Here is a 26,818-nt window from a genome sequence, read left to right as displayed (position 1 = left end):
GCCCCGGCAACCCACCCCTTCCAGCACGGGGTTGGACCCTCGAGGCTTTCTGTCCAATCGCGTTCCCCGACGTGCGCGGGGCGGGACCCTCGCGGCTTTCCGTCCTAGTTGGGCTCCTGGGCTGCGCAGGGCTGGCAGGCCGTCGTTGCCGAGGACCCTGAGAGGGGCGGAGGTGAAGGTGAGCGTGCAGCTGGCTCCCTCCGTTCCCTCCCACGGCGGCGAGCGGTCAAGGGGCAGTGGAGCTGCGCCAAGCCGAGCAGGGTGCAGTCGGGCAGCGCCTCAGAAACTCCGGTCTGGCGCGGGTGTGGCGTCCGCAGGCATCTCGCCCTTCGGGTCCGGGATATCCCCCCCCCCCCCGCCCCCCGCCATTGCAACGTCCAGCTAGCGGGTCGGGGTGCTTGTTCCTTAATTTTTCCCGATTTGTCCTCATCCCCTGCGCCGAGTTGCCCTTGGGTTGGTGGGAGGAGTTTCTGAACTTTCTTGCTGCTTTTTGCTTCTGTTTCAGCCTAAGTGCGGGTACCGGAAGGTGCTCTGTGCCCCTTGGGTCCATCTAATTAGATGCCTGGAACATAGCTAGCTCTGCAGCGATTTAAGCTAACAGATGACCATTCTTCTGTTTCTCCAGCTTCTTTCACTTCCTTTCCCCTCACTTTCTGGTCTTTACTTCAGCGCAATTCTTCCTACAGTCTCCAGCCTTGTTCAAGCCCCCGTGGTTTCACATCAGAATTGTTGGAGCTTCTGGCAGTCCTGAACACTTCATCTTGGTTTACTGGTATGTGACACTTTGTTTGCTTACTCTTCCTGGTTCTTGTTCCTGCTTCTTTGAGTTCACATTACCTTACTCTCAGGAAATCCACTCTAGTTAAACCCATAGTAATAGTGTTCTTAATGTTATTGTAATCCTTTAACTTAATCTATGTGGTCGAAAACTTAAGACAACTCTTAGCGAATCTGCTTTACCTGGTCCAGGGTTTAAGCAACACAGTGGTCATAAAATTAGTATTCTCTTTCTCGGCTTTGGGGGGGTCTGTTAAGTGACAGGGAAGTGGAAAGAGAGCGGCTTGCCATATTAGTTTCCTGTTGCTACCACAACAGATGATCTCAGGCAGTTAAAAGAACAGACTGAGCTTCTGTGAAGTCTGAGTGAGTTTAGCTGTTTATCCTACACAGAATCTCAAAAGGAGAGATCAAGGCGCCTGAGTTATTCTCTGAGGTTTTAGGGTTCATTCGAGTTGGCAGAATTTAATTCCTGCTCACTTGCAGGATTGAGGATCCCATTCCTGTTAGCGCTTTTTTGCCTCTGAGTTCCTCCAGGTCGTGGATGTAGACATAGAAATGGCAGCATCTCTACCTCACGGACTCAAATAATTCGGTTAAGTCCTGACTATTTAAGCTCATTTTTTTTCATAGCTGAAACCCAGTTGCAACCATAGGAGTAATGATCTCCTATCATAATGACGAGTTCTGGGAAATAGAGAGTGTAGGTAGCAGTTGAGGTCATCATAAAAATTTCTGCATACTCTAGTCCATAATATACTTGTTTCAGGATGAACTGTTTTTATGGCATGCTTTTTAGGGCATGCCAAAATAAAAAATCTGATGACAGTATGATTATACATTCAAAGGTAAAGAGATTCTATTACTTACTTGCCTAGAGTTTGGTGAGTATTAGTGGCACATACCTTTAATCCGAGCACCAGGGAGTCAGAGGCAGGCAGATCCGTGTCAATTCAGGCAAGCCTGGTCTACACTGCTAGTTTCAGGCCTGCCAGGGGTATATAGTGAGATTCTGTCTCAAAATAAGTAAATAAATAAAAAGGGCAAATTTTGAGGTCCTTTGAGATGTATTGTTAGATAATGGCACCTGCAGCCAAGTCAGCTAACCCATGTGTGAGTCCAAAGGACCCACAAGGTAGAGGAGAAAAAACTCCTGCAAGTTTCCTTTAACATGTGTGCTGTGACAGCCCACCACCACCAAATAAATGCTCCCAGTGTTTTCCAGTCACTTACCTAGCAGCAAATGGTTAAAAAGTAGCTGAGTCTATTTTTAGGACCAAGAACTACATTTCTGTTAAGTCCAAAGCGGTTTATCAATATTCAGATGGGATGTAAGGAAAACCATTAAGAAGAGGCTGAACTTTGAGGTCCTAAGGTATTAGCCAAAATAGTCTGCCTTGCCTTTGTTTCTGATACTGTTAACTTTTATAACACAAGTAGAATATTTAGCTTTGCCATTTTAAGATATGATATGAAAGGGCAGAAAGTTTTCATTTAATATTAATTTCTTGTTTTCTTAGTTACTGTTTTATTATGGAATTTATAAATTATTCATTCAGAAATCTTATTATTTAATACCAATATACCCTAATCTTAAATGGGATTAGTTTTATTTTGACAAGAATACCACAAATCTAGAACATATTTAAGATTGGTTTGTGATACTCAAAGCCAGTCTGATTAGGTCCCATGCCATCTGCACAGTTTTAAGTTAGATCAGCTTGTCACATGAAGTCTTACAGTATGTAACATCTATGACCTACTCTTCCACACGTCTGCATTGTTTTTCAGACATAATATTTTCCTACACACCTAATCCTACCTACCCAGTAAGACTCTGGAGGTTCCCTAATGTTCTGTAATGTTGCCTTGTGGAAGGAGAGATTACAACCTAACAGATCTGCCTGGGTACCAAGGACGACCTCTCAAACCAATGACTAAATCGGAGATTTCGGTTCTCATATGCGAGCATGTTTTCTGTAGCACACTGCGCTAACTATCTGGTGTTTGATGAGGATGGCTACTAGTCCCGCTGATGATGCTTTGGTTCCCTAGCTGTAGTGAGGAGTGGTGGGCTGCATTTTTCGGCCGCCTGGCTAGCTAATGCCCCGAAATAATTATACACGGAAACTGTATCCTTTTAAACACTGCCTGGCCCATTATATCTGGCCTCTTCTTGGGTAACTCTCATATCTTGCTTAACCCATTTCTAATAATCTGTGTAGCACCACGAGGTGGTGGCTTACCGGGAAAGATTCTGGCCTACATCCGTCTCGGGTTGGAAAATCATGGCAACTGCCTGAATCTGCTTCTTTCTCCCAGCATTCTGTTCTGTCTACTCTGCCTATCTAAGCTGCTGTACTATCAAAGGGTCAAGGCAGTTTCTTTATTAACCAATGAAAGTAACACATAGACAGAAGACCCCCCCCCATATCACCTAGCATATTGAATTAATGTTAAAGTTGGTTTTCTTTGTCCAACAAGTTTACAAATACTTAAAAAGTTGAAGTTGTGACGGATGCTGTTCTTCTTTTCTTCAGTTTTTCTACTGTGATTATATCATGGAAAATCAACTGGCAAAGTCAGTTGAAGAACGGACATTTCAGTACCAGGATTCTCTCCCATCATTGCCTGTTCCTTCACTTGAGGAATCATTGAAAAAATACCTTGAATCAGGTACATTTATAAACTTCTAGTATAGATTAATATTGATAGTGACATAGAAATGACAGAGACTGATGAGAGTCTAACTGCAGATGCCTCTAGACTCATAAAACATGCAAAGCTTTTAGAAGTTATTTTTCCACGGTGTGAAAAGCCCGATAGTATTAATAGGCATGCGGTGTAAATGTCAATTCTTTTTCTCCATCTGTGTGTACAAGTCCCACTTTGGCAAAGATCTTGAAATCTTTCTCTGCTTCTTTTGCTAGCACCATATTTGAACTAATCTTATGTTTCTTGAACCTTGTAATTCCTTCAAATGGTTGTGTAGTTTGCTGCTAATGCCTGTCCACGCATCTGTACAATCCATCATGCTCACATTTCCCCTCTGATTCTTGTCACCCATATACAAAGTCACCATTCTAAGTCAACAGCCACCTGGTTTTAGTAATTCTTTCTCTTAAGTCTCCTGGCTATTCAGGGTTGAGAGCAGTGGTTCTGAACTCTGTAATGCTGTGACCCTTTAATACAGTCTCTCATGTTGTGGTGACCCCAACCATGAAATTATTTTCATTGCTACTATATAGCTGTAATTTTTCTACTGTTGTGAATCCTAGTGCAAATATCTATGTTTTCCAATGGTATTAGGTGACCCTCAAAGAGGTTGTAACCCACAGGTTGAGAACCTCTGGTTTAGTTGTTCATAAACGAGCCAGTCATTTACTTTTGGGACTTGTTGTATTTCCACCTTCTTTTTCATTTCTTAATTTTTTCCTTTGTATTCAAATTTATTTCTAAACACTAGAATGAATGAACATTCTTGTATACAGTTAGACATAAAATATTGAGTCAGTTTTATTTCCTGTTAAAAACGTGCATTGTGGAGCTCTCTTTTCCCCTCTTCTTCTCTCCTTTCCCCTTCTCCTTCCCCCTTCTTTTTCCCCCTTCTCTTTCCCCCTTTCTTTCCCCCTCTCTTTCTCCCTCTCCTCCCCTCTCTCCTACCTCTCTCTACCCCTTCTCCTTCCCCCTCTCCTTCCTTCTCCTTCCCCCTTCTCTTCCCCCTCTCCTTCCCTCCCTCTCCTTCCCTCCTTCTCCTTCCCTCCCTCTCCTTCCCTCCTTCTCCTACCCCTTTCTCTTTCCCCTTTCTACTTCCCCTTTTCCTTCCCCCCTCTCCTTCCCCTCCTCTCAATAAGGATAGACTGCCTTGAGTTTGCTCCACAGCTGTGATTCAGGACATTTCAGTTGCCAGCAACCTGGCAGCTCTCTTCCCTTCTCTCCTGTGTTCTCTCTTTCCTGTCTGCTTTCATATGTTGCTCACCCTTGTAACTGCTTACAAAAGAGTATTTGAGAGAGCAAAAAAAAAGAGCTAATTGTTTTTACTTGATTGTTTAGCTCTGTGTAGATTTCTGAATTGGGTGTGCTTTAAGAATTCTGAAGGCCTTGTTTGTTCCATATGGGAAATATGGTGTCGTTCTGATTTTGGGACCCATCCCCCTAAAGATTATAGTACCTCCCATCCGATCATCTTCCCAAATTTATGTATTTTTTAAAATTATTAATTTATTTAACTAATCCATTGATTCCAATTGGTGCTGCCTATATGAGTAGAGTGTCAGTCATCCAGTGGGGGCGTGGGAAGCCAACTAGATGCTACACTAAAAATAAAAATGTAACTTTCCATCCTCATCTGTCAGTTCCTCAGCTAGGGGTAAAACCTTGGGAGTCCCTGTTAAAATGAGCTCTTTTGATCTTGTGGAGGTCTTGTGCTGAGTTCATGAGTGCCAGCACCTCACAGCACTCCTTCCCAGCCTTCTGCTCTCATATGCACTCCAACCCCTCTTCTGTGACACCGCAGTCTTGGTGTCCCATCGACTGTCACACACTCGGTCACCTGTTCTTGCCCTTTAAACAGTCATGAGTCTCTGCATTACCCCTTGCATTACCCATTGCAATAAGAAGCTTCTCCTACTAAGGTTGGGAACAGCACAAATCTAGGAATATATTTAGAGAACACTTTGACAACATGGTCATTTAGGAAAATATCAGTAGGTTCTCTTTGCCAGGGCTTATGATTTCTCTTTTGATGGGTTTTAATTATATTTGCAGGATGAGGCATGGATTTTCTCCTGAAGAGCAGGCCTCAGATCCAGAAAAGAGAGTGGTTGTTGCCCCCATAAGCAGTCTTGCCTCTATTGCAGCAGTGGTTACAATGTTTTCTTAAGGTTGGTAGTGTAGCATGCAGCTCCCAGCACTGGATACACTTTGATGTCGTTTATGCACCATCAGACTCTGTAGTACCTTCCAGCAGTATGCAAGCCAGCGAGCAGTGACGGTTTTCTGGTTAGTTCATTGATTTCTCTGTGGCCAGCTACCAAAATGTGTGTGATGTCTTTAGCAATAAGGTCTTATCCTCTAGACTAGTGGTTCTCAACCTTCTGATGCCGTGACTTTTTAATAGTTCTTCATGTTGTTCTAACTCCCAACCATAAAATGATTTTCCTTGCTTCTTTATAACTGATTTTGCTGTTGTTATGAATCCTAATGTAAATATCTGATATGCAGAATATCTGATTTTGTGACCCCAATGAAAGGGTTGTTTGATCCTAAAGGGGTTGCAGCCCATGGGGCTGAGAACGGCTGATCTAGCCACTGTGGGCAACAGAGAACAACAGCAATAGCCTGTAGTCTGTGTTGTTTTTGGTGCCTCTCTGAACAGTAACTCACAGGAAGGGAACTCATCCCTGGCTCAAGAGTTCAAAGCACCTGATACTTTTGAAAACAAAGAGAAAATGAAGGGAACAGCATTGTTTGCTAATATAGGGCACCTTTGTACAACCTGCCCCCCCCTTTTAATGTATTTTTGATTATGTCACAAATTAGTGAGTTTCATAAATCCTTAGTTTTGGCTAACATACCTCTCTACCTCCTTTCTCCCACCCCATCCCCATCCCCTCTGCATCCTTTGATTCCGTGTGTACTCTATCCCCTCATACTGTGTATATTACGTAGTGTGCAAAAGCCCAGGTTCCTACATGGTCTCCTAGAGTGGTCTTCATTTTGGTTGCAGCTTCTCCTGGCCTTTTGTTCCTGTGCCCTTTACTTCATTTGAGTGACCCAGACAGGTCCCCTTTTCTCTTTCTTTTCTTTTTAAATTCCCCCTGTGGCACTTTATAACCCCAATTTACTTTCCATTCTAATTCACTCAGGTAAATTAGATTCTTTCTTACCTTATAAAACTCACGATTCATTATTGGACTCAACAAAACAGTAAAACCCTGCAACCATCCCAACAATTCTGTTTTATTATTTTTTTTAAAAAAATACTAATTCAAATTCCCACTCCCTCCCCTTCTGCCATTCCCTCCACATACCCTCTCATACCAACCCCCTCCAATCCTAAGAGAGGGTAAGGCACCCTGCCCTGTAAAAAGTACAAGGCCCTCCCCACTACATCTAGGCTGAGCAAGGTATACATCCCCAAAATAGGAGAATAGGATTCCAAAAAGCCAGTACATGCAGTAGAGACAAATTCCAGTGTCACTGCCAGTGGCCCCCAGTCTGCCCCAGCCATGCAACTGTCAACCACATTCAGAGGGACTAGTTTGGTCCTATGCTTGTTCCTTCCCAGTCCAGCTGGAGTTGGTGAGCTCCCTTAGCTCAGGTAGACTGTTTCAGTGGGTGAACCCCTCATGGTCTTGACCTCTTTGCTCATATTCTCATTCCTCCCACTCTTCAACTGGACCTTGGGAGCTCAGTCCAGTGCTCTGATGTGGGTCATTGCCTCTGTTCCCATCTGTTGTTGGATGGAGGTTCTATGGTGATATTTAAGATAATCATCAGTCTGATTACAGGGCAAGGCCAGTTCAGGAACCCTTTCCACTATTGCTTAGAGTCTTAGCTGGGGTCGTCCTTGTAGATTCCTGAACATTTTTCTAGAGCCATGTTTCTTGCTAACCCCATAATGGCTCCCTCAATCAAGATATCACTTTCCTTGCTCTCATATCTGTCCTTCCTCCATCTCTGCTATCCCATTCCCTCAAGTTCTCCTCAACCCTTCCCTTCTCTCTTTCCTTCTCCTCCTGCCCTCATGCTCCCAATTTTGTCAGGCGATCTTGTCTGTTTCCAATTTCTAGGTGGGTCTGTATTTGTTTTTCTTTGGGTTCACCTATTACTTAGCTTCTCTAGGATCATGAACTATAGGCTCAATGTCCTTTGTTTATGGCTAGTATCCACTTATGGGTGAGTACATACCATATTCATCTTTTTGGGTCTGGTTACCTCAGTCAGGATAGTGTTTTCTAATTCCATCCATTTGCGTGTAAAATTCAAAATGTCATTGTTTTTTACCGCTGAGTAGTACTCTAATATGTAAATGTGCCACACTTTCTTTATTCATTCTTTGGTTGAGGGACATCTAGGTTGTTTCCAGGTTCTGGCTATTACAAATAATACTACTATGAACATAGTTGAACAAATGCTTTTGTAGTATGATTGGGCATCTCTTGGGTATATTCCCAAGAGTGGTATTGGTGGATCCTGAGGGAGGTTAGTTCCCAGTTTTCTGAGAAACCACCACACTGATTTTTAAACTGGTTGCACAAGTTTGCATTCCCACCAGCAATGGATGAGTGTTCCCCTTACTCCACATCCTCTCCAGCATAAGCTATCATTAGTGTTTTTGATCTTAGCCATTCTGACAGATATCAGATGGTATCTCAGAGTTGTTTTGATTTGCATTTCCCTGATAGCTAAGGAAGTTGAACATGTCCTTAAGTATCTTTTGGCCATTTGACCCCCTACAGCTGATAAATACCTTCAGTGAAGTGGCAGGATACAAGGTCAACTCCAAAAAACCAGTAGCCCTCCTATACACAAAGGATAAAGATGCTGAGAGGGAAATCAGAGAAACATCACCTTTCACAGTAGCCACAAAGAACATAAAATATCTTGGGGTTACACTAACCAAGGAAGTGAAAGATCTATTTGACAAGAACTTTTAAGTCTTTGAAGAAAGAAATTGAAGAATATACCAGAAAATGGAAAGATCTTCCATGCTCTTGGATAGGAAGGATCAACATAGTAAAAATGGCAATCCTACCAAAAGCATTCTATAGATTTAATGAAATCCCCATCAAAATCCCAACACAGTTCTTCACAGACTTTGAAAGAACAATAATCAACTTCATATGGGAAACCGAAAAGCCCAGGTTAGCCAAAACAAGCCTATACAATAGAGGAACTTCTGAAGGCATTACCATCCATACCAACAATTCTTTTTTTAAAAAAAATATTTATTTATTTATTATGTATACAATATTCTGTCTGTGTGCATGCCTGCAGGCCAGAAGAGGGCACCAGACCTCATTACAGATGGTTGTGAGCCACCATGTGGTTGCTGGGAATTGAACTCAGGACCTTTGGAAGAGCAGGCAATGCTCTTAACCTCTGAGCCATCTCTCCAGCCCCATCCCAACAATTGTTAACTGCAATAAACTTTCTTCCCTACCATACCTAGGAGCAGTCATGTCCTTCCCTTTTAAATTTCTTTTGTCATTCATGAGCCAGTACTTCATGTCATTCCCATGTTGTCTGGTTTAGTTGCCAGATCAGAGGCTATCATGGAGAATGAGTGCCACCCGCATGTATTTTTTTCTCGTTGTCATTCTTCCCTTCTGTGCAGTTCTTTCCTGGGGACAGGTAGTCTCAGCTGTGCGTATTATCTATCGCCTAGAGCCGGGGTAATCAGTCGCTCCCACAGCAGGGAGACACAGCCTTCCCTGCAAGGAGACTCCGGTGTCAGACTTGCTGTGCAGCTCCTCTCCTGTCAGCTTGATTTAGTCCACGTTTCCTTCCCATTGCAGCTGGGCCCTAAGCCGCCTTTCTTTACCTCTGTTGTGTCTGTCTGAGCATCAAATGTGTTAACTTTTCCAAGGAGACAAAAGCAACTAGTTGTTCATTAACCCTAGATAAGGCACCAACAACAGACCAAAAGAATAATTCCGCTGGAGTCCAGTTTGGTAAACCAAGGAGTTTATTAGGCTTGTTTACAAGAGTATGGGTGACTTCAAAACAGTCAAGTCATTGAGAACTCCTACCTCCTCCTGCAAGCCGGAGAGCTGGACTCTCTGCCTTCAGTAAACCCTCTACTGTCTAAATACTCCAGCATTTCCTTCTGAGATCACATGGGAGCCCAGTGACCCTATGAAGGCAGGAGGGCCACAGACAAAATTCTGTGAAGGTTTCGTAAATGTAGACTCAGTGCTATGATTAAAATGGTATGGCCATGTTGATGTTATACCCCGAGGATTGGTCTCCACTACACCTGCCCATCCTTGGGCATTCACATTTGTGATTGAGATTCTGAAAATCTCACTGGGAATGGTTTGGACTTGGTGACTAGTGGATCTTACTGTTGAGTGTAGGACAGAGACCTAGTAATTTCATTAGCACACACCTGAATTCCACCACTCTTTCCTGAACTGATCAGTTTGGGACGGGGAGAAAGCTGAGCATATAACTGAACTTTTTAAAAATTTAAGTTAAATTCAAGCTGTTACCTTGAAACAAAAATATATACATATTAGCTGGGTACTATGTAATTTCAATATATGTATATTATATAATGTAGGTCAAACATCTGTCTCTTCAAATATTATTTCATCATGTTGAAAACATTCAAAATCTTGCTTCCCGAGATACTCAGTATGTAAATACTGTCCGTAGCAGGATTCCAGACCTTCTCATTTCTCTCTCATTTTGCTCCCCCATCAACCTTCTACATCCTTCTCGCACTTCCCTCCCCATGTATCAGTGTTGCAGAAGGTGCTGGCTTCTGTTGTCGGCTTGGTTACTGAGCGTTTCTAGTTGTATCTGTGTTGTAGTGTCGGTATTTCATTCTTTCTTTAAATGGCGAATGAATAGCTTTTCCATGTATACGTAGTATAATTTCTTTCTATTCATCAGTTGACAGATACTTAAGTATTTCCATTTCCTGAATTTTGTGAATAATACCTCAAAATAAGATCTATAATACCTTATTTTTAGTATGGACCAAAATCCAGGTTTTTGTTTTTATCTGATTCATGTTTCAACTTGATTTTCCCTAGCACTGGGCAAACCTTGTGTGGGTGGGACGGCTGTCTCTCCTGGTTTGGGGGAGACATCGTGGCAAACCTTGTGTGGGTGGGACGGCTGTCTCTCCTGGTTTGGGGGAGACATCGTGGCAGTCTCATTTCACCCTTTGTTTTTCCTTTTTAGGGGACCTTGTGACTTAAATCTTGAATCTTGGGTTCTGCCACCAGAATTGGCTTATTTATGGACTTACATTTACCCCACTTGTATTTTCTGTAACCTTTTATTCCTCAGGCCTTAGATATTTTCTCTGTTTCACGAAGCCAGTCATCTCTTTCCAGTTTATTCTTGTTTGTTTGGTTTGGTTTTTTGACAGTGTCCCAGTTTATTGCCCAGGTTGGCCTGAGCTCCTCCAGCCTCGGCTCGCCAGTGGTTGGGACACTACAGGTTTGCCACCTTGTCTGACTCATCGTGTTTCCTGGGTTTCTGAAATGTCTGCCCACCAACCCCTGGTCTGTCTGTCTGCCTCCCTGTCTCGTTTGTCAATTTCATTCCCTTTTATTACTTAGTTTAGATTTTTTAAATGTATTTTATGTATCTTTCTGCAAACCAGATTCTGTTAAATGGTTGTGAGCAGCCATATGGGTGAGGAAATCAATTCAGGACCCCTGGTTGAGTCAGTGAGCTCGACCACTGAGCCGTCTCCTGCCCTGTATTCCTCCTGAGATAGCTTTACTCTCATTTTACTGGGTTTCTAGAGGGAGTGGAGATAAATAGGAACTGGAACAGGTGTGTGTGTGTGTGTGTGTGTGTGTGTGTGTGTGTGTGTGTAAATGTATGCTGTTATGCTGTTCTTTTTTTATTATTGGTTTTTTGGGGGTGGGGAATAGTGTGCACTTGCTTGCTTCTGCTTCATACTTTATGTTTGTTTTTAACATGGGTTTTTGCTAAAAAAAAAAAAAAGGTATACTTTCTCCTCCTCTTTTAAGTCTACCTTCTTCTGGGAACACTAACCTTTTTGAAATTCACAGATTATTGCCTTCTAGAGTACTCACATTTTCTCTCTGAACACAATATTTTTATATAGGACTTTACATTGTGCTCGATAGATTTTTTTAAAGAAGCAAAAAAACTTATTAGTTTCTAATATACTTTAATTTTTAAAACAATTGATTTTCATGGACTAGGAAATTTGGATGGTCTTCGTATTTCCCTTTTTCTTTTCTTCCTCCCTTTTTTCCCCTTAGTAGAAAACTGTTTTTTTGGCTCTCAGGCACCCTAAATATATTTTACATTGCCTATGTAAGAGTCATGGTTCTAATTTAAACAGCAGAGGTAAAGGCTTTAATTTCTCTTACCTGTGGTTCAGTCGGGCTTACCTTCAACTGCATAATAGCTATGTGGCAGCTTGCCCCTTTAACTGTCATCAGGAGTACTTTGGTGATAATATCAGATATTGTGACTCCATTCTACAATATCTACAGTTTTATTTCTGCATTTGCACTGCATTTTTCATGCTGTAGACTAAAACCTTACAGTATGCTAGTGATGTTTAGAGTTGTATAAAAATGAGTGAGGTGATATGGGAACACTTATAATTAATCACTTTTTTATAGTAAAGCCGTTTGCGAATGAAGACGAATATAAGAAAACTGAAGAAATAGTTCGAACGTTTCAAAATGGAGTTGGTGAGAAATTGCATCAGAAACTACTTGAAAGGGCTAAAGGAAAAAGAAACTGGGTATTTATTTTATTTATATACTTATAATTGGAAACATGATATTTAAAAAATTTAAAATGTATATAACTTTCCTGTTTAAATTATTGCATAAAATGCTTGGAGTCATTGTCATTATGGTCACAAAAGAATGATATATGTCATTGGAGAGCATTTATTTTATAAGTGAGCTTTTGTCTTACCTGAGAATGTATTAAAATGCAGGTTTCCGGGAATCAGTAATTTTTGACTCAGTAAGTCCAAATGAGACCCAGAAACCTTTATTTTAATTCCTCTGTGTGGTATATGTTTTGGCCAATATTTGTCATAGAGTCCAGAGTTATACATGCTGGGCAAGCTCTTTACTACTGAGCCATACTCTTGCCCATCCGTGTGGTTCTGAAGCAGGTGGATTTAAACAGCAGGTGATGGAGAAGTGGGAACCAGTTGGACATATTCTGAAGTTCCGACTTCTGCAGGAGAAGCTGCTGTGGTCACCAGGTCTCCATTAGCCAGCAGCTTCCTGTTGTGTGGAGCAGCGGGCTGCGTTCCTGCCACCCTGGCTCCCGGCCACAGGCTACCTTTATACCCGAAATAATTACACGGAAACTGTATTCTTTTAAACACTGCTTGGCCCATTAGCTCTAGCCTCTTACTGGCTAATTCTCACATCTTGCTTTAACCCATATTTAATAATCTGTGTAGCACCACGAGATGTGGCTTACCAGGAAAGATCTTTTTTTTATTATTATTTTTATTTTTATTTTTATTGAGAAAATGAAAAAAAAAGTTTCCCCAACCTCCCAGCCTCCCATTTCCCTCCCCCTCCTCCCACCCTTCTCCCCCTCCTCTCCCCCTCCCTCTCCAGTCCAAAGAGCAGTCAGGGTTCCCTGCCCTGTGGAAAGTCCAAGGTCCTCCCCCCTCCGTCCATGTCTAGGAAGGTGAACATCCAAACTGGCTAGGCTCCCACAAAGCCAGAACATGAAGTAGGATCAAAACCCAGTGCCATTGTCCTTGGCTTCTCATCAGCCCTCATTGATCGCCATGTTCAGAGAGTCCAGTTTTATCCCATGCTTTTTCAGTCACAGTCCAGCTGGCCTTGGTGAGCTCCCAATAGATCAGCCCCACTGTCTCAGTGGGTGGGTGCACCCCTCGTGGTCCTGACTTCCTTGCTCATCTTTTCCCTCCTTCTGCTCCTCATTGGGACCTTGGGAGCTCAGTCCAGTGCTCCAGTGTGGGTCTCTGTCTCTATCTCCATCCATCACCAGCTGAAGGTTCTATGGTGATATGCAAGATATTCGTCAGTATTGCTATAGGATAGGGTCGTTTCAGGTTCCCTATCCTCATCTGCCCAAGGAACTAACTGGGGACATCGCCTTGGGCTCCTGGGAGCCACTCTAGGTTCAAGTCTCTTGCCAGCCCTAAGGTGGCTCCCTTAACTAAGAATTATGCTTCCGTGCTCCCCTATCCAGCCTTAACAGGAAAGATCTTAACCTGCGTCTGTGTCGGGTGGGAGAATCATGGTGACTGACTGACTCAGCTTCTTTCTCCCAGCATTCTGTTCTGTCTACTCCGTCTATCTAAGCTGCTGTCCTATCAAAGGCCAAGCAGTTTCTTTATTAATTAACCAATGAAAGCAACAGACAGATGACCCACCTCCATCAGCTTCCATCTCTGATTCAGCTCAACCACTTTTCAGAATGTGAGTTAGGGGGTGACTTTTCCTAATTAAAAAGCATTGCCTTAGCTGGAAACTAATGATGGTAACTTACAATTTTAAAAGGAAAGTGTCTGGTTTTTATATAAGGCATTTATCCTTTTGATGAAAAATAATTCCTACTTACAGATTCCTTTGTTCTCAATGTTGAGTCGGGCGATTTTAACTAAAATGGGGAAAAGGTAAAGAAGATGTCGCTCTGCTTGTATTCATTTTACTCTGGTCTCTTTCTGGGTTAGTAGCTACAGTTTGTACCATCATTTTAAAAAAGCAAAAACCTCCAGGTAAACTGGTAAGATCTGGTATCTCTTTACTCGGGTAAGAAATCCAGTTATGTGCTGTGAAGGGGACACAGAAAAGGACTGTCAGAGAAAAGTCTGAGTTCGTTTGAAGCACACCGAAGGGTCTTGCACTTCTAACTGGAATTTCAGTTTCTCTTCGGCAAAGAGCATTATAAATGGCTGTTATCGTTAAGCGAGGTTTCAGGGAATGTCTTTTATACTCTAGGAGTTGCCTAAGTACCTTGTTGATAGTGTAGTTAAACCAACTCATATTTAGTAGTTTACAGCTCCAAAAGTGAGAGGATAGAAAGGAAGGGAGGTCAATACAGTGGGTCTTTCACTGTCTGTAGTGACGTAAAATAAAAGGAGCAAGTATTGCATGCTTCCTTTACTGGCTAGCACTTACATATTCTATTTTGAAGAACCAATGTTCTTATTTTTTAGCTGGAAGAGTGGTGGCTCAATGTCGCCTACCTGGATGTGCGTATGCCATCCCAGCTGAACGTGAACTTTGTGGGCCCTTGTCCTCATTTTGAACACTACTGGCCTGCGAAGGAAGGCACACAGTTAGAAAGAGGAAGTATAATTCTTTGGCATAACTTGAACTACTGGCAGCTGCTAAGAAGGTAAGAATGTAAGGGCCCTAACACGGGCTGAGCCATGAACATAAGGGCTCTGGACACGGGCTGAGCCGTGAAGGTGAGGGCCCTAAGGACCCTGGCACGGGCTGAGCTGTTGTGGGAGTTGCGGGTTGCGTTCCTGCCTCCCGGCTCCTGGCTGCCAGCTAGCTTATGCCCCGAAATAACAACACACAAACTGTATTCATTTAAACACTGCTTGGCCCACTAGCTCTAGCCTCTTACGGGCTAATTCTCATATTTTGCCTAACCCATTTTTAGTAATCTGTGTAGTACCAGTCTTACCAGGAAAGATTCAGCATGTCTGACCTGGTGGCTGGCTGTATCGCGTCTGCTCGGGAGAGGGGAGCATGGCCTCTGAGCTCACTTCCTTTTCTTCCCAGCATTCTGTTCTGTTTACTCCGCCTATCTAAATTTTAACCTATCAGGGCCAAGGCAGTTTCTTTATTTAACCAATGACCTTCCTCTACCACTGACCTGTGAAGGTGAGGGCACTAAGAACCCTGGCATAGGCTGAGCTTAGGTTTGCCCATTGTGGGAAATAAGAAAATGGTATCTACCCAGCTCAGTTATTCAGTGGAAGAATGATACAGTTGAGATAGCCTGATAGTGAGTTTTAACAATGACTTTTTTTTAATCAAAATACTTTTTTAATAGAGAAAAATTGCCTGCACATAAATCTGGGAATACTCCTCTAGACATGAACCAATTCCGGATGTTGTTTTCCACCTGCAAGGTTCCGGGAATCACTAGAGATTCGATTATGAATTATTTTAGGACTGGTAAGTAAACACAGAGACCATAGATAATTTTTTTGAAAAGTCTTGAGATTTGGGGAGTTTTGCTATGATTTCTAATATACTATTTGAAATAATTGGGGTTTTATAATATTTATCAGAAAGTTTCTGTGAAACTATCTTTCTTCCATTGCTAGCTCAGTAATATTCTTGATGACTTTAGCTTCTAGTTCTATGTTATCCCCTCATTTCCCTTAAATTCTATTCCTTAGTAAAACCTTTCTCCTGCAGACATGGCCCAGTTCCTGTCAGCTCTTAACCTAACCCTTTACACTAACCCCACATGCTGCAGTTTCTGTATCACTTGGATCACCGTGAGCACCCATATCCGTCAGTACCCCACCTTGGCTGTTTTTGCCTCCACATTGTGATGTACAGTCCATGACCTTACTGTTCTGCACAGCTATGTTCTTCCCTCTCATGGGGGCCATAACATAATGCTCAGTTTATTCTTTCTTGCCTGTTTCTTGCCTTTCTGCCTTATTCTCAACTAGTGAACTGTTTTCTTATTCATCACAAATACAGAAAAATTGCTCTTTAACCTGAGGTTGACCAGCAGCTATAAGAAGAATAATCTAGAGATGCCACATCCCGGTCCTCTGCAAGGAGGTTAGGGTTGTCAGTTGCCCTGGAGATGAGGTTATGCTGAACTAATCACAAGTCTGAGAATCGTATGGGTTCTTAGAGAAAAACAGAGATGGCAGCACAGACAGATTGTGATCTCCCCTTGATGGCTTTGAAGATGGAGAAGGGGACTCCTGAGCTGAGGAAGGGATAGCATCTGTAGAGCCTCTGGAAGGAACACAGCGGCACCTTCATTTCGCATAGAGAAACATGCTTCCGATTCATCCTGCAAACCCTAAATCATAACGGTGTGTTGTTTCAAGTCCCTTGGTAATTCTTGGTCGTATATTATAGCGCATTTGTACACTTCGCACTCCTTTTTGGAAAGTAGATGAAGAAAAAGCTGTGGTACAGCCTCGTCAGCACCTGTGAGGCCCCAGCAAAGCACAGAGAACCACTGACAAAACCAACTTGTCTGATCCTCAGGATGCTACTAATGGTGTGAGATCCCCTTCCTCGTGTTCGTTCATTATCCTCTCTTTCTCCTCTGCATTTCCAGTTTTCTTGCTTTGGTAGGTTGCTCCAATCTGTGTTACCGCTCATACTAAAAGGAAAGTTTAGCTCTCCCCTCTAATCCTCAGGCAAGCTTTGCTGGAGCACAAACACGACATTGCTGCTACCTGTTTACTATGTAAAACCACCTGCTGGCTTCCTTTCCACCGTGCTTAACACTGAAGCCCTGAGAGTCACAACCGGTCTGGCCTCAGCCTCACCTCTGCTCAAGGTTCCCTGGGCTTTTTGTATTAAGCAAACCAGTTCAGTTTTGTCTTAATATCTTTATACTTCCTGATCCTTCTGTCTGTACTATGCACAACTTCCATGGTTCATTTTCCCATTTCATTCAAATCTCTTTTCACGTGTCCTGAGAAGTTAGTTTTGGAGGACCACACTCCTGGCACACATTCTTCCAACTATTTATTTATTAAATGGGTGTTTTGAATATGATGCAAGTTGGGATCTTGGCAGGTGAGGGCTGTGGGCAGGAGACAGATACACTATGCAGGCAGAGTTTATTGAGAGAAGGGTAAGGGGAGGGGGAGAGAAAGGGAGAAAGAGATAGGCAAAGACCTGCTTGCCTCTTCAGAGAGTGAGAGTAGGCGGGGCTTGTCTCTTAAAGGGACCTTTGCACCTGCAACAGTCAGGGTACTTCTTGCCATGCACAGAGGCAGAGGGTTGACCCACTGTGCCATGTGTGCTTGAATGCTAACACTTGGTATCAGAAGTGGATATGCGGTTTATTTTCTTTTTCTTGTCAAGCTATGAATTTTGGAAAGGATTTCAGTAGATGCTGGTAATAAAGGGTATTTCTGGTAACCATGAAAGGATGGGGTGATGTCTGAAGGGGTCAGAGAAGAAATGACTTGGAAATAACCCGAGGAGCAAAAATATTTATCTCCTTGATACTGAGGAAGTTGGGTATAAGAGAAAGTAACGACGTTACCAAAAGATGGTCTCTCCTAACAGTGGATAAATACAAGAAATCATGTAAAAGCAGTGAATTCTGAATCCCAAGCAGTTACCTTTGTTCCAGTAGTACCGTGTGTCTTTACTCCCTTTCACTTTCCTGTCTTAGAGACAAGGACAGACGTAGACGAGGACATACGTCATCTTCCCCTGACACTCAGGAACATAATGATTTTTTTCTACTGAAAACTTTTCTCGGGGTCCTGCCTGACTAATTCGTCTATACTGGGAAGAGGGTTGAGGATTAAGAAAGAAATAGACAAGAGATGACAGATAGAATTGGGGGGCATCCAGTGAATCCTCCCAGATTTGTTTCTCATAGCCCGTACACCCCAATTCAAAAGGAGGGGAAGCAAAAGGCTTCTTTACCATGATACAAAGAACAAATAAATGTAATTACCTCCTTACATCTCAAAACATGAAGTAACCACACCTTAGAGCAAAATACCCTTTTCTAGGCGAAACATCCTGTAGCCACACTGAGGTCAAAACATCCTGTCATGGAACCTTGAAGGAGCAAGAATGGATCTGAACTCTGACCTTTAGTCAAGGTAGAATGGATTCACTCCTGAGGGCTCACTGAGGAATCCTTGCTAGAGAGTGCTGCAGTTAAACTGTCCCCCATTCAAGTGCTGAACCCCTGCCAGTGCTCCACCCTCCTTCACTTTGCAGTGAGGGGAGGGATTTACACGGTTCAGACTGGAATAGCTGTAGTCAGAAATTAAATCATCTGATGAGAAACTAACATTGGAATAATCTCAATGAGAAACTTCCTCAAGTGTCCATCCCTTTCCATTCCCATTCCTGTCTCTTAAGGAAAACTTAAAAGTTCTTATAGCACAAATACTCGGAACTCAAGGATTTCAAGATTCACATGGATAACTTTCAAGAGTATGTGTTTATGTCATAGAATCTGGAGTTCTGTTAACTGGTGATTTCTTCCTTGTGGCTATAGGGAGCATACTTGGTTTTGGGCACAGTAGACTTTAAGTATAGCCTTGAAGCTTTTCATAAATTGTGTTTTTTATCAAATAATTATAAACCTAAAAGTTGTATATTGATCATTTTAGTGATCTATCATATATTGTTAACGAGTGTCTACATTATAAAGTCAAGTTAAACTTGCCTGTCTCTTAAAACATCTGTCATTTCCTTAGCAAATCATAGTTTTTTCTCTTAGCGTTTTGAAATTTACTCTTGTCTGAGCATAGCTTCATGTTATTAAAGATTCTCCTCATCTTCCCTCCTCCATGAGAACTTTGTCCAAGTAATATATTTTATACCACACACATGCACGCACGCACACACACACATATTAAAAGAATTATATTCTGTTGGCTGAACGCAGCTTTATTGAGTCTTATGTTTTCTGTGTCTTTTTCCAGAGAGTGAAGGGCATTGTCCATCCCACATTGCTGTGCTGTGTCGTGGCCGAGCTTTTGTATTTGATGTATTGCATGAAGGGACTTTGATCACCCCACCAGAGCTTCTCAGGTTTTTAAACTACATTTTAAATGAATTATACATTTTGCATTTTAATTACTTAATTTTGTTCTTTGACAATTTTATACACACATAGAATGTATTCCTATTATTTTCCCCTTCCTTTTACTTCTCTCCTTGCCTCCCTGTCAGCTCTCCTTTTCCGTACAGCTCTCTTTCATATCCATGGCTTTTTGTTTTGTTGACGCAGTGAGTTTGACCGGGGCTGTCTGGGCTCAGCAGTGGGCACACAAGTAAAGGCCACAGTTCCCTTCTCTGAGACTCTGTCAGAAGTCAGCTGTCTTCATGACTTACCGTTCTGTTGCTGTAAAGAGACACCATGTTTTTAGCTAAGGATCTTACTTGGTTCTGGTTGGTAACTGTCTTGGTTAGGGTTTCTGTGCTATAATAAAACAATACAAGCAAAAGCAATTCTGGGGAAAGGAGTTTATTTCAGCTGGTATGTCCTGATCATAGTCCTTTATGAAGGGTACTCAAGGCAGGAGCCTGGAGGCAGGAACTGATGCAGAGGCCATGGAGGAGCCCTGCTTACTGGCTTGCTCCTCGTGGCTTCCTCAGCCTGTTCTTATAGGACCCAGGACCACCTGATAAGGAGTGGCACCAGCCACAGTGGGTCTCCCATATCCATCACTGATTAAGAAAATGCACCACCGGCCAGTCTGGGTGGGGCATTTTCTGAGTTGCAGCTCCTTCCTCTCAAATGACTCTAACTGTGTTGAGTTGAACTAAAACTGTCCAGCACAGCTAACAAGAGGAACAGCAGGAGACTATACTATTTGGTGTCGAGGGATGCTTTCTGGGGCTCCCTGGACAACAGCTCCTATGGAAGTACCCCACACCTCTCACTGCGACTTTTAGTCAGTGACCTGTTGCTTCTAAAACCAGCATTATGTAGCCTGTGGGATATCTTCCTTCAAGTTCATTTTTATGTTTTAATTTGGTTAGAAGATAGTAGGGTTCTATGGCTTTTTCATACCTGCTTTTAAAAATAGCTTTATTATTATTTTTTTTTAATTAAGATACAATTATGTCATTTTCCCTTTTCTCTCTCCACCCCTTCCCAGGTGGACAATACTTCTGCTTTGCTCTTTTTCAATGACCTCTGTTTCTTAAATTGTTCACACACACACACACACACACACACACATTTGTTTTAGTTAACCAGCCATCTTGCATTCCCTACCCATCCTATTTAAACCTTTGTGCCTTGTTTTCCTCCTGTCTACATTCTAAAACTGTAGTGCTAGCACCGGCCTGTCATTCCAGCAAGAGGATCAGGGATTAAGGTGTTCAAGATCATCCTGGCTGTAGCCAGCTCCTGACCCCCTGGGATATCTGAGGAGTCTGTCTCAGACTGCTTTATTGGATATCCTTTGCTTTCAAGCTCTAGCTTGAGTAAAAAATAAAATAAAATAAAATAAAATAAAATAAAAAAAAACGAATGTCCAGAATTGCCATTCTCTAAAATGACATAAGCTATAAAGGAAGAGTTTCATACCTGCTGTTGTACTGGGAAATCCCTTCTCTGAGACCTGGCAGTCTGGGTTATACCCAGGAGGATTCGGCAAGTCCTGGGGCAGATTGCACTCAGCTTCAGAAAAGATGAGGATGGGTGGTCGGCACAGTCCTACTAAAAAGCACCCTAACTGATAGGTGGATGCTGTAGTTCTCTGCACAGGAGCTCTTGAAAAGCACCCTAACTGATAGGTGGATGCTGTAGTTCTCTGCACAGGAGCTCTTGAAAAGCACCCTAACTGATAGGTGGATGCTGTAGTTCTCTACACAGGAGCTCTTGATTGGATGTGTGTGTTCTACACACAAGAGGCTGATTTGGTCTTCTGCTCTATTGAGCAATTTTTTGATAATCCTTTAATTTGAATGCAATCAGCTTATTAAACTTTGCCACATGAACTCTATTTTTGTATTTTTATTTTTTTTCTCTAAGTGAGCAGAAAGAGGCAAGACAAGTGTTTTATGAAGAAATCCTCATGCGCTCATAGAATATCTTTAGTTTCAAGATAAAGCTGAAAGCCAGCGGGGCGGTGGTGCAAGGAGGGAGAGACAGGTGGGTCTCCTGTGTTTGAGGCCAGCCTGGTCTACAGAGCGAGCCAGGACAGCACACAGAATCCCTGTCTTGGAAAAAAAAAAAAGAAGAAGAAGAAAGACAAGAAAGAGAAATTTTTGTTGCAAGGAAAGTATTTCTTGGCCAGTGTCGCAGATACAAATAAACAGAGGAAACTGGTATTTATTTATCTGATAAATAAATTACCTGGAAATGCATGTTTTCAGTAAATGATATCGTCTATGCTTATTTTTAAATATAAATTATTCTCCAATATACTTTTTGTGTAAGTAAAATATATAATCACTTTTTAAACACACACACACACACATATAACATATATATATATATATGTGTGTGTGTGTGTAAAGACTTCTGTAATTCCTATGTGTCCTGTCCATGCTCTTTCTGAGATGCTTTTTTAAATCTTCCCTAAGACAACTGACGTATATCCACCAGAAATGCTGTAGTGAACCTGTTGGGCCCAGTGTAGCAGCACTAACTAGTGAGGAGCGAACACGATGGGCAAAGGTAATAATTTATATTATTCTTTCCATGTGCTAATTTATTTTCTGTCTTTATTTGTTGAGAATTCTAAATAGTATATTTTTATCAGGCAGCTGCTCCCAGATCCTCCTTCCCTTTCTGCCCACCAAACTTCATGTTTTCTCTTAAAAACCAGAAAAGCCACTACCGGCCCGGAGTCAGATTGTGTTGACTAGCTCTTTCTCCACTACCAGCCCGGAGTCAGATTGTGTTGACTAGCTCTTTCTCCACTACTAGCCTGGAGTCAGATTGTGTTGACTAGCTCTTTCTCCACTACCAGCCCGGAGTCAGATTGTGTTGACTAGCTCTTTCTCCACTACCAGCCCGGAGTCAGATTGTGTTGACTAGCTCTTTCTCCACTACTAGCCTGGAGTCAGATTGTGTTGACTAGCTCTTTCTCCACTACCAGCCCGGAGTCAGATTGTGTTGACTAGCTCTTTCTCCACTACTAGCCTGGAGTCAGATTGTGTTGACTAGCTCTTTCTCCACTACTAGCCCGGAGTCAGACAGTGTTGACTAGCTCTTTCTCCACTACCAGCCCGGAGTCAGATTGTGTTGACTAGCTCTTTCTCCACTACCAGCCCGGAGTCAGATTGTGTTGACTAGCTCTTTCTCCACTACTAGCCCGGAGTCAGATTGTGTTGACTAGCTCTTTCTCCACTACCAGCCCGGAGTCAGATTGTGTTGACTAGCTCTTTCTCCACTACTAGCCCGGAGTCAGATTGTGTTGACTAGCTTTCTCCACTACTAGCCCGGAGTCAGACTGTGTTGACTAGCTCTTTCTCCACTACCAGCCCGGAGTCAGATTGTGTTGACTAGCTGCTTCTCCACTACTAGCTTGGAGTCAGATTGTGTTGACTAGCTCTTTCTCCACTACTAGCCCGGAGTCAGATTGTGTTGACTAGCTGTTTCACTACTAGCCCAGAGTCAGATTGTGTTGACTAGCTGTTTCACTACTAGCTTGGAGTCAGATTGTGTTGACTAGCTGTTTCTTCACTACCAGCCTGGAGTCAGATTGTGTTGACTAGCTCTTTCTCCACTACTAGCTTGGAGTCAGATTGTGTTGACTAGCTGCTTCTAAGCATGAGGCCTGCCTGGAGCCAGGCTGCCTTGTTCCATAGAAGGAACCTGACTTTCTGTCTCCAGCAGCTGTCATTTGTGAGCACTGGGCCTTCACAACCAATTGTCACCAGGTTGAGCCTGTGTCTGTGAGCCTGGGCAGGTCATGTGACTGCTGTCCCCCTCTCTGTGAGGTCATGTGTACCCTCTATGCCCTGATGTGTCTGGAAAATGCCGCTTCCTTCAAACTGTCCACCACTGCTAGCTCTTCGAGTCCTCCCACCACCACCCCCTTCTGCATAAATCCCTGAGCCTCAAGTGGGGGTGACAGCGACATCCCACTCAGGGCTGAGCGCTCCGAAGTCTCTCAGGCTCTGAACACTGCAACTGTGAGTCTCTGGGTTTACTGCAATCTTGTGCTGTTCTTAATAGACTTTCTCTAACAAACTCTTGATATTTTCTGCATGTGTAGTATTTAAATTGAATATCCATTTATCTCCCTGCTCTTTAGGCTAGAGAATATCTGATTGGTCTTGACTCAGAAAACTTGACTTTATTAGAAAAAATTCAAGCCAGTTTATTCGTGTATTCCATGGAAGACACTAGTCCACATGTAACCCCAGAAGACTTTTCTCAGGTAATTGTTCTGTTACCTTTCTATGCAGTTTTCTGGAGGATTCTTATTATCTGTTGAACATGAGATTTTTTTTTTTTAAATTGGGGTCTTAGAATTTTTCTCAGTTATGAACTACATTGTGTGCTAAACCAAATCTCATGCATAGTGAATAGAGCACTGTAAATACTTGATGTTTAAGTCTGTTTAGATGTATTTTGGACCTTGTTTAAAGAAGTGTGGCTATTTGCATGCATGTCAGTGTTTTCTACTCTTTTCATCAATCGCATACATAGAATATTTGCATAGAACATTGAGGCAAATTAACGTCTCTTTACAAAGGTGATGTATGACTCTACCTGTAATTCACACCAGTGTACCACATCAGTTAGGAATTGTATGTAGCACACATTCGGAATTATATCACCCTTGCAAGCAATTGATTATATCATTCAGTTTTATTGAACATACTGTTCAAGTGTTTAAGTTCATGGATAATGTGGCTTGTTTATATTTTTTATTTCCCAATCCTGGATAATGCCTTTACCTTCTAGTTTATGGATAATGTGGCTTGTTTATATTTTTTATTTCCCAACCCTGGATAATGCCTTTACCTTCTAGGAAGCGTAGTCAACCACATTAGTAAAGCCTTTGAAAGAACCTGTTATTTCATCATATATTCATCTGTATTAAATTATAGGGGAACTAATCCAGGATTTAAAATCTTGTAGTAAGAAACCAATTTTTATTTCAGACAGGAGGAAATTGCTGAAGTACCATTTAAGGAATAATTCAATGTTGTTCAAACCATAGTCTGTACTTGGAAACAGATTTAGCCCGCTATAATTAAATATACATGCACACACAGACACACACCCCTCTGCACACACACACATGTAACTGAAGTTTCACAAAACAATGAGTACTTTTACTATCTGTCATGTACTCTATTTCTATTCTGTTTTATTGTTTGTAAGGAATATTATTTTATGCTGCTGTAATTGTTTCATGACTTATTAGTGTGCCAGAATCTACAGTTTGGAAAGAAATGGTCTCAGTGTCATGTGAATTGTTAAAACATGTACTCTGAACTTATTAGGCTTCCTATACTACCTAAGTTTTGAAATGCTTTTTCTTTCAAGTATATGGATGTTCTGGGAACATTAATGAATAATGTTTTAGCATTCTATTTTCTGGATAGATTTTCATAACTTGAGGTTTAAAAAGTAGCCAGAGTCAGACCCAGAATTATTATCTGTATCTGTTGAATCTTTTGTTTTGAGACAGGGTTTCTCTGAATCTTAACAAAACTGCCATTTTATTAAACTCAGTTGACTTAAAAATAAAAAGTGAAATATGTAATCTTAAGTCTACTTGCAAACTTATGCAAAACACTTTTAATTAGAAAAAAATAAAATGTGTTTTAGGTCTTGGAAATGCTTCTTGCTGGAGACCCAGGAGTACGCTGGGGTGACAAGTCCTATAACTTGGTTTCCTTCGCTAATGGAGTGTTTGGCTGTTGTTGCGATGTGAGTATGCTGTTTCTAGGGTGCTGGACCACTTTCTTAAGTTAACTACCAATACCTGTATCATACTTCTTTTAGTCTTACCTCATTGTAGTAAAAGGTTTAGGTCTGACTAGTCAGTGAAAGCAGAACATAGGTCAAGTTCTTCCTTCTGCTGTAGGCTAACCATTTGGAGCATGCAAAAAGGATTTTGAATGTGATTTTTCTTTGCAGTGTAATATCTTAAAACCTACTGTTATCAGATAGCTCTCCCTGGGAAGAGCACAGCAGCTGATTGTGTGGTACCAAATGGTCATCCCTGAAAACATATAAGTAACATTACACAGGCTGAGCAGGTTATATTTAGAAATATATATATATATATATATATATATATATATATGTATATACCTGTGCATATATGCACATAACAGCACATGAGAAAAGAGGCTGTGAATTTCAGAGACAGCATGAGGGGTCTGTGGAGGGTTTGGAAGGGGAAAATGCTAGGATAATATAATCTCAAAAGGAAAAGAAAAAGTATTTTCAGAAAACAGTGAAAAATTTGAAAATCTATTTTCTTGCTAAAATTCACACCCTAAGTTGAAAGATACCATTTGCTATTGTATAGATGTTCTGTGTTTAAGGAAAAGACTACATGACTGTTTCCCTAAATGGCAGGTTATTTGGGACACAGTAGAATGTCTAGAAATGGCTACCAACAAAACAAAACAAAAACCCTGTTTCCCTTGTTTTTCTTTTTCTTTTCCAATGAATGCACTTGGCCAGCTCTGTCTTCCATTTGAGAAATCTGTAAACCAAGGAAATGAAACTAAACAGAGACCCCAAGCAAGCCTCAGGCCTGCAGTGGGCTTTGTTTGGGGGCGTGGAGGTTGAACAGAGGGTTTTGTGTGCATGGTAGGCAACAGTCCACACTGAGCTACAGTCCTAATTTTGTCGATGGTTTTATTGATCCTGCACTCTGTTTTATTTGATGAAATATAATCTGGAATTAGTTTAGAAGATGTTGGTATAATTATATTCTTAAATGTGAATAATACAGACGTAGTGTCCAGATATTTCCGTTATAAAGATATTTCCTCAGACTGCCCAATGTGATCATTGTAGTTACAGCTTAGGGTCGCTGCAGCTCTCTTAGCTGTTTCACTCCTGTGGAAATTGCCAAGTTGTTTCAATAGCTCCAGAAAAGGTCCCGAAATAGTTCTCATTGGTTATTATTGGCTTATGTGGAACACATCCTCTTGTTACCCTGGCCGTGGCCACTGTCTAGACTTGGAACCTCATGGGTAGATTCAGTCTCCTTATATTTAACACAGGGTGGTCGCCTAAAAAATAGTAGAGTAGCTGTTATTCCCGAAGTAGATGGATTGTTGATAAATAGTAAGAGTAATGCAGCCCATCTCCCCCCACTGCTGAACATCACAACATCTAGGCTTCCTTGTAGATCCGTACACAGCAGCACTGCTTTCTGCTGCTTACTTAGTGGTCTTCTCTTAGCTAGAGATATTCATGCTCTTCTCAGCTGCCCTAGTCTGGTGTCCTCACCTGAACACTACACTGTTTTTATAATTTCAGAATATTTTCACATGACACAGGGTGTGCCTGCTTGAACTCCCCGTAACCTCTCTGGGTTGTGTTTACAGTTACAAAGCCAAAACTAAGAGCTTTACTATGTGCTTTCAATTTTGAACGCTTGTTTTTTTTTCCTTGTCTTGAAAAATAAATAGTTCTCATTGTGTAGGAAAGAATTGTATTATGTCAT

The 26,818-nt window shown here is 41.9% G+C and overlaps 1 protein-coding gene across 5 annotated transcripts in view; it reads left to right on the top strand.

Moving 5' to 3' along the window:
* The first annotated feature begins 86 nt into the window (after positions 1-86).
* The window catches only part of LOC121434739 (peroxisomal carnitine O-octanoyltransferase), a 38,636-nt gene continuing 11,904 nt past the window's right edge, over positions 87-26,818 (top strand). The window contains exons 1-10 of one of the 5 annotated variants that reach the window (XM_041633677.1): positions 87-178; positions 687-772; positions 3,318-3,453; positions 12,126-12,250; positions 14,669-14,850; positions 15,520-15,644; positions 19,133-19,241; positions 21,750-21,843; positions 23,429-23,554; positions 24,958-25,059. In XM_041633677.1, coding sequence (XP_041489611.1) covers positions 3,339-3,453; positions 12,126-12,250; positions 14,669-14,850; positions 15,520-15,644; positions 19,133-19,241; positions 21,750-21,843; positions 23,429-23,554; positions 24,958-25,059 — 978 coding nt within the window. In that variant the 5' untranslated portion in view covers positions 87-178; positions 687-772; positions 3,318-3,338. Of the gene's footprint in view, positions 179-380; positions 773-3,317; positions 3,454-12,125; positions 12,251-14,668; positions 14,851-15,519; positions 15,645-19,132; positions 19,242-21,749; positions 21,844-23,428; positions 23,555-24,957; positions 25,060-26,818 lie in introns of those variants that run through there. The other 4 variants (XM_041633673.1, XM_041633676.1, XM_041633678.1 and 1 more) reach the window with 4 other exon arrangements.

This window comes from Microtus oregoni, unplaced genomic scaffold (genome assembly GCF_018167655.1).
Source record: "Microtus oregoni isolate MIOR12 unplaced genomic scaffold, Mior012 000044F_ref0000062, whole genome shotgun sequence".
Lineage (NCBI taxonomy): Eukaryota > Metazoa > Chordata > Mammalia > Rodentia > Cricetidae > Microtus > Microtus oregoni.
This window is presented reverse-complemented; position numbering and strand designations above follow the sequence as displayed.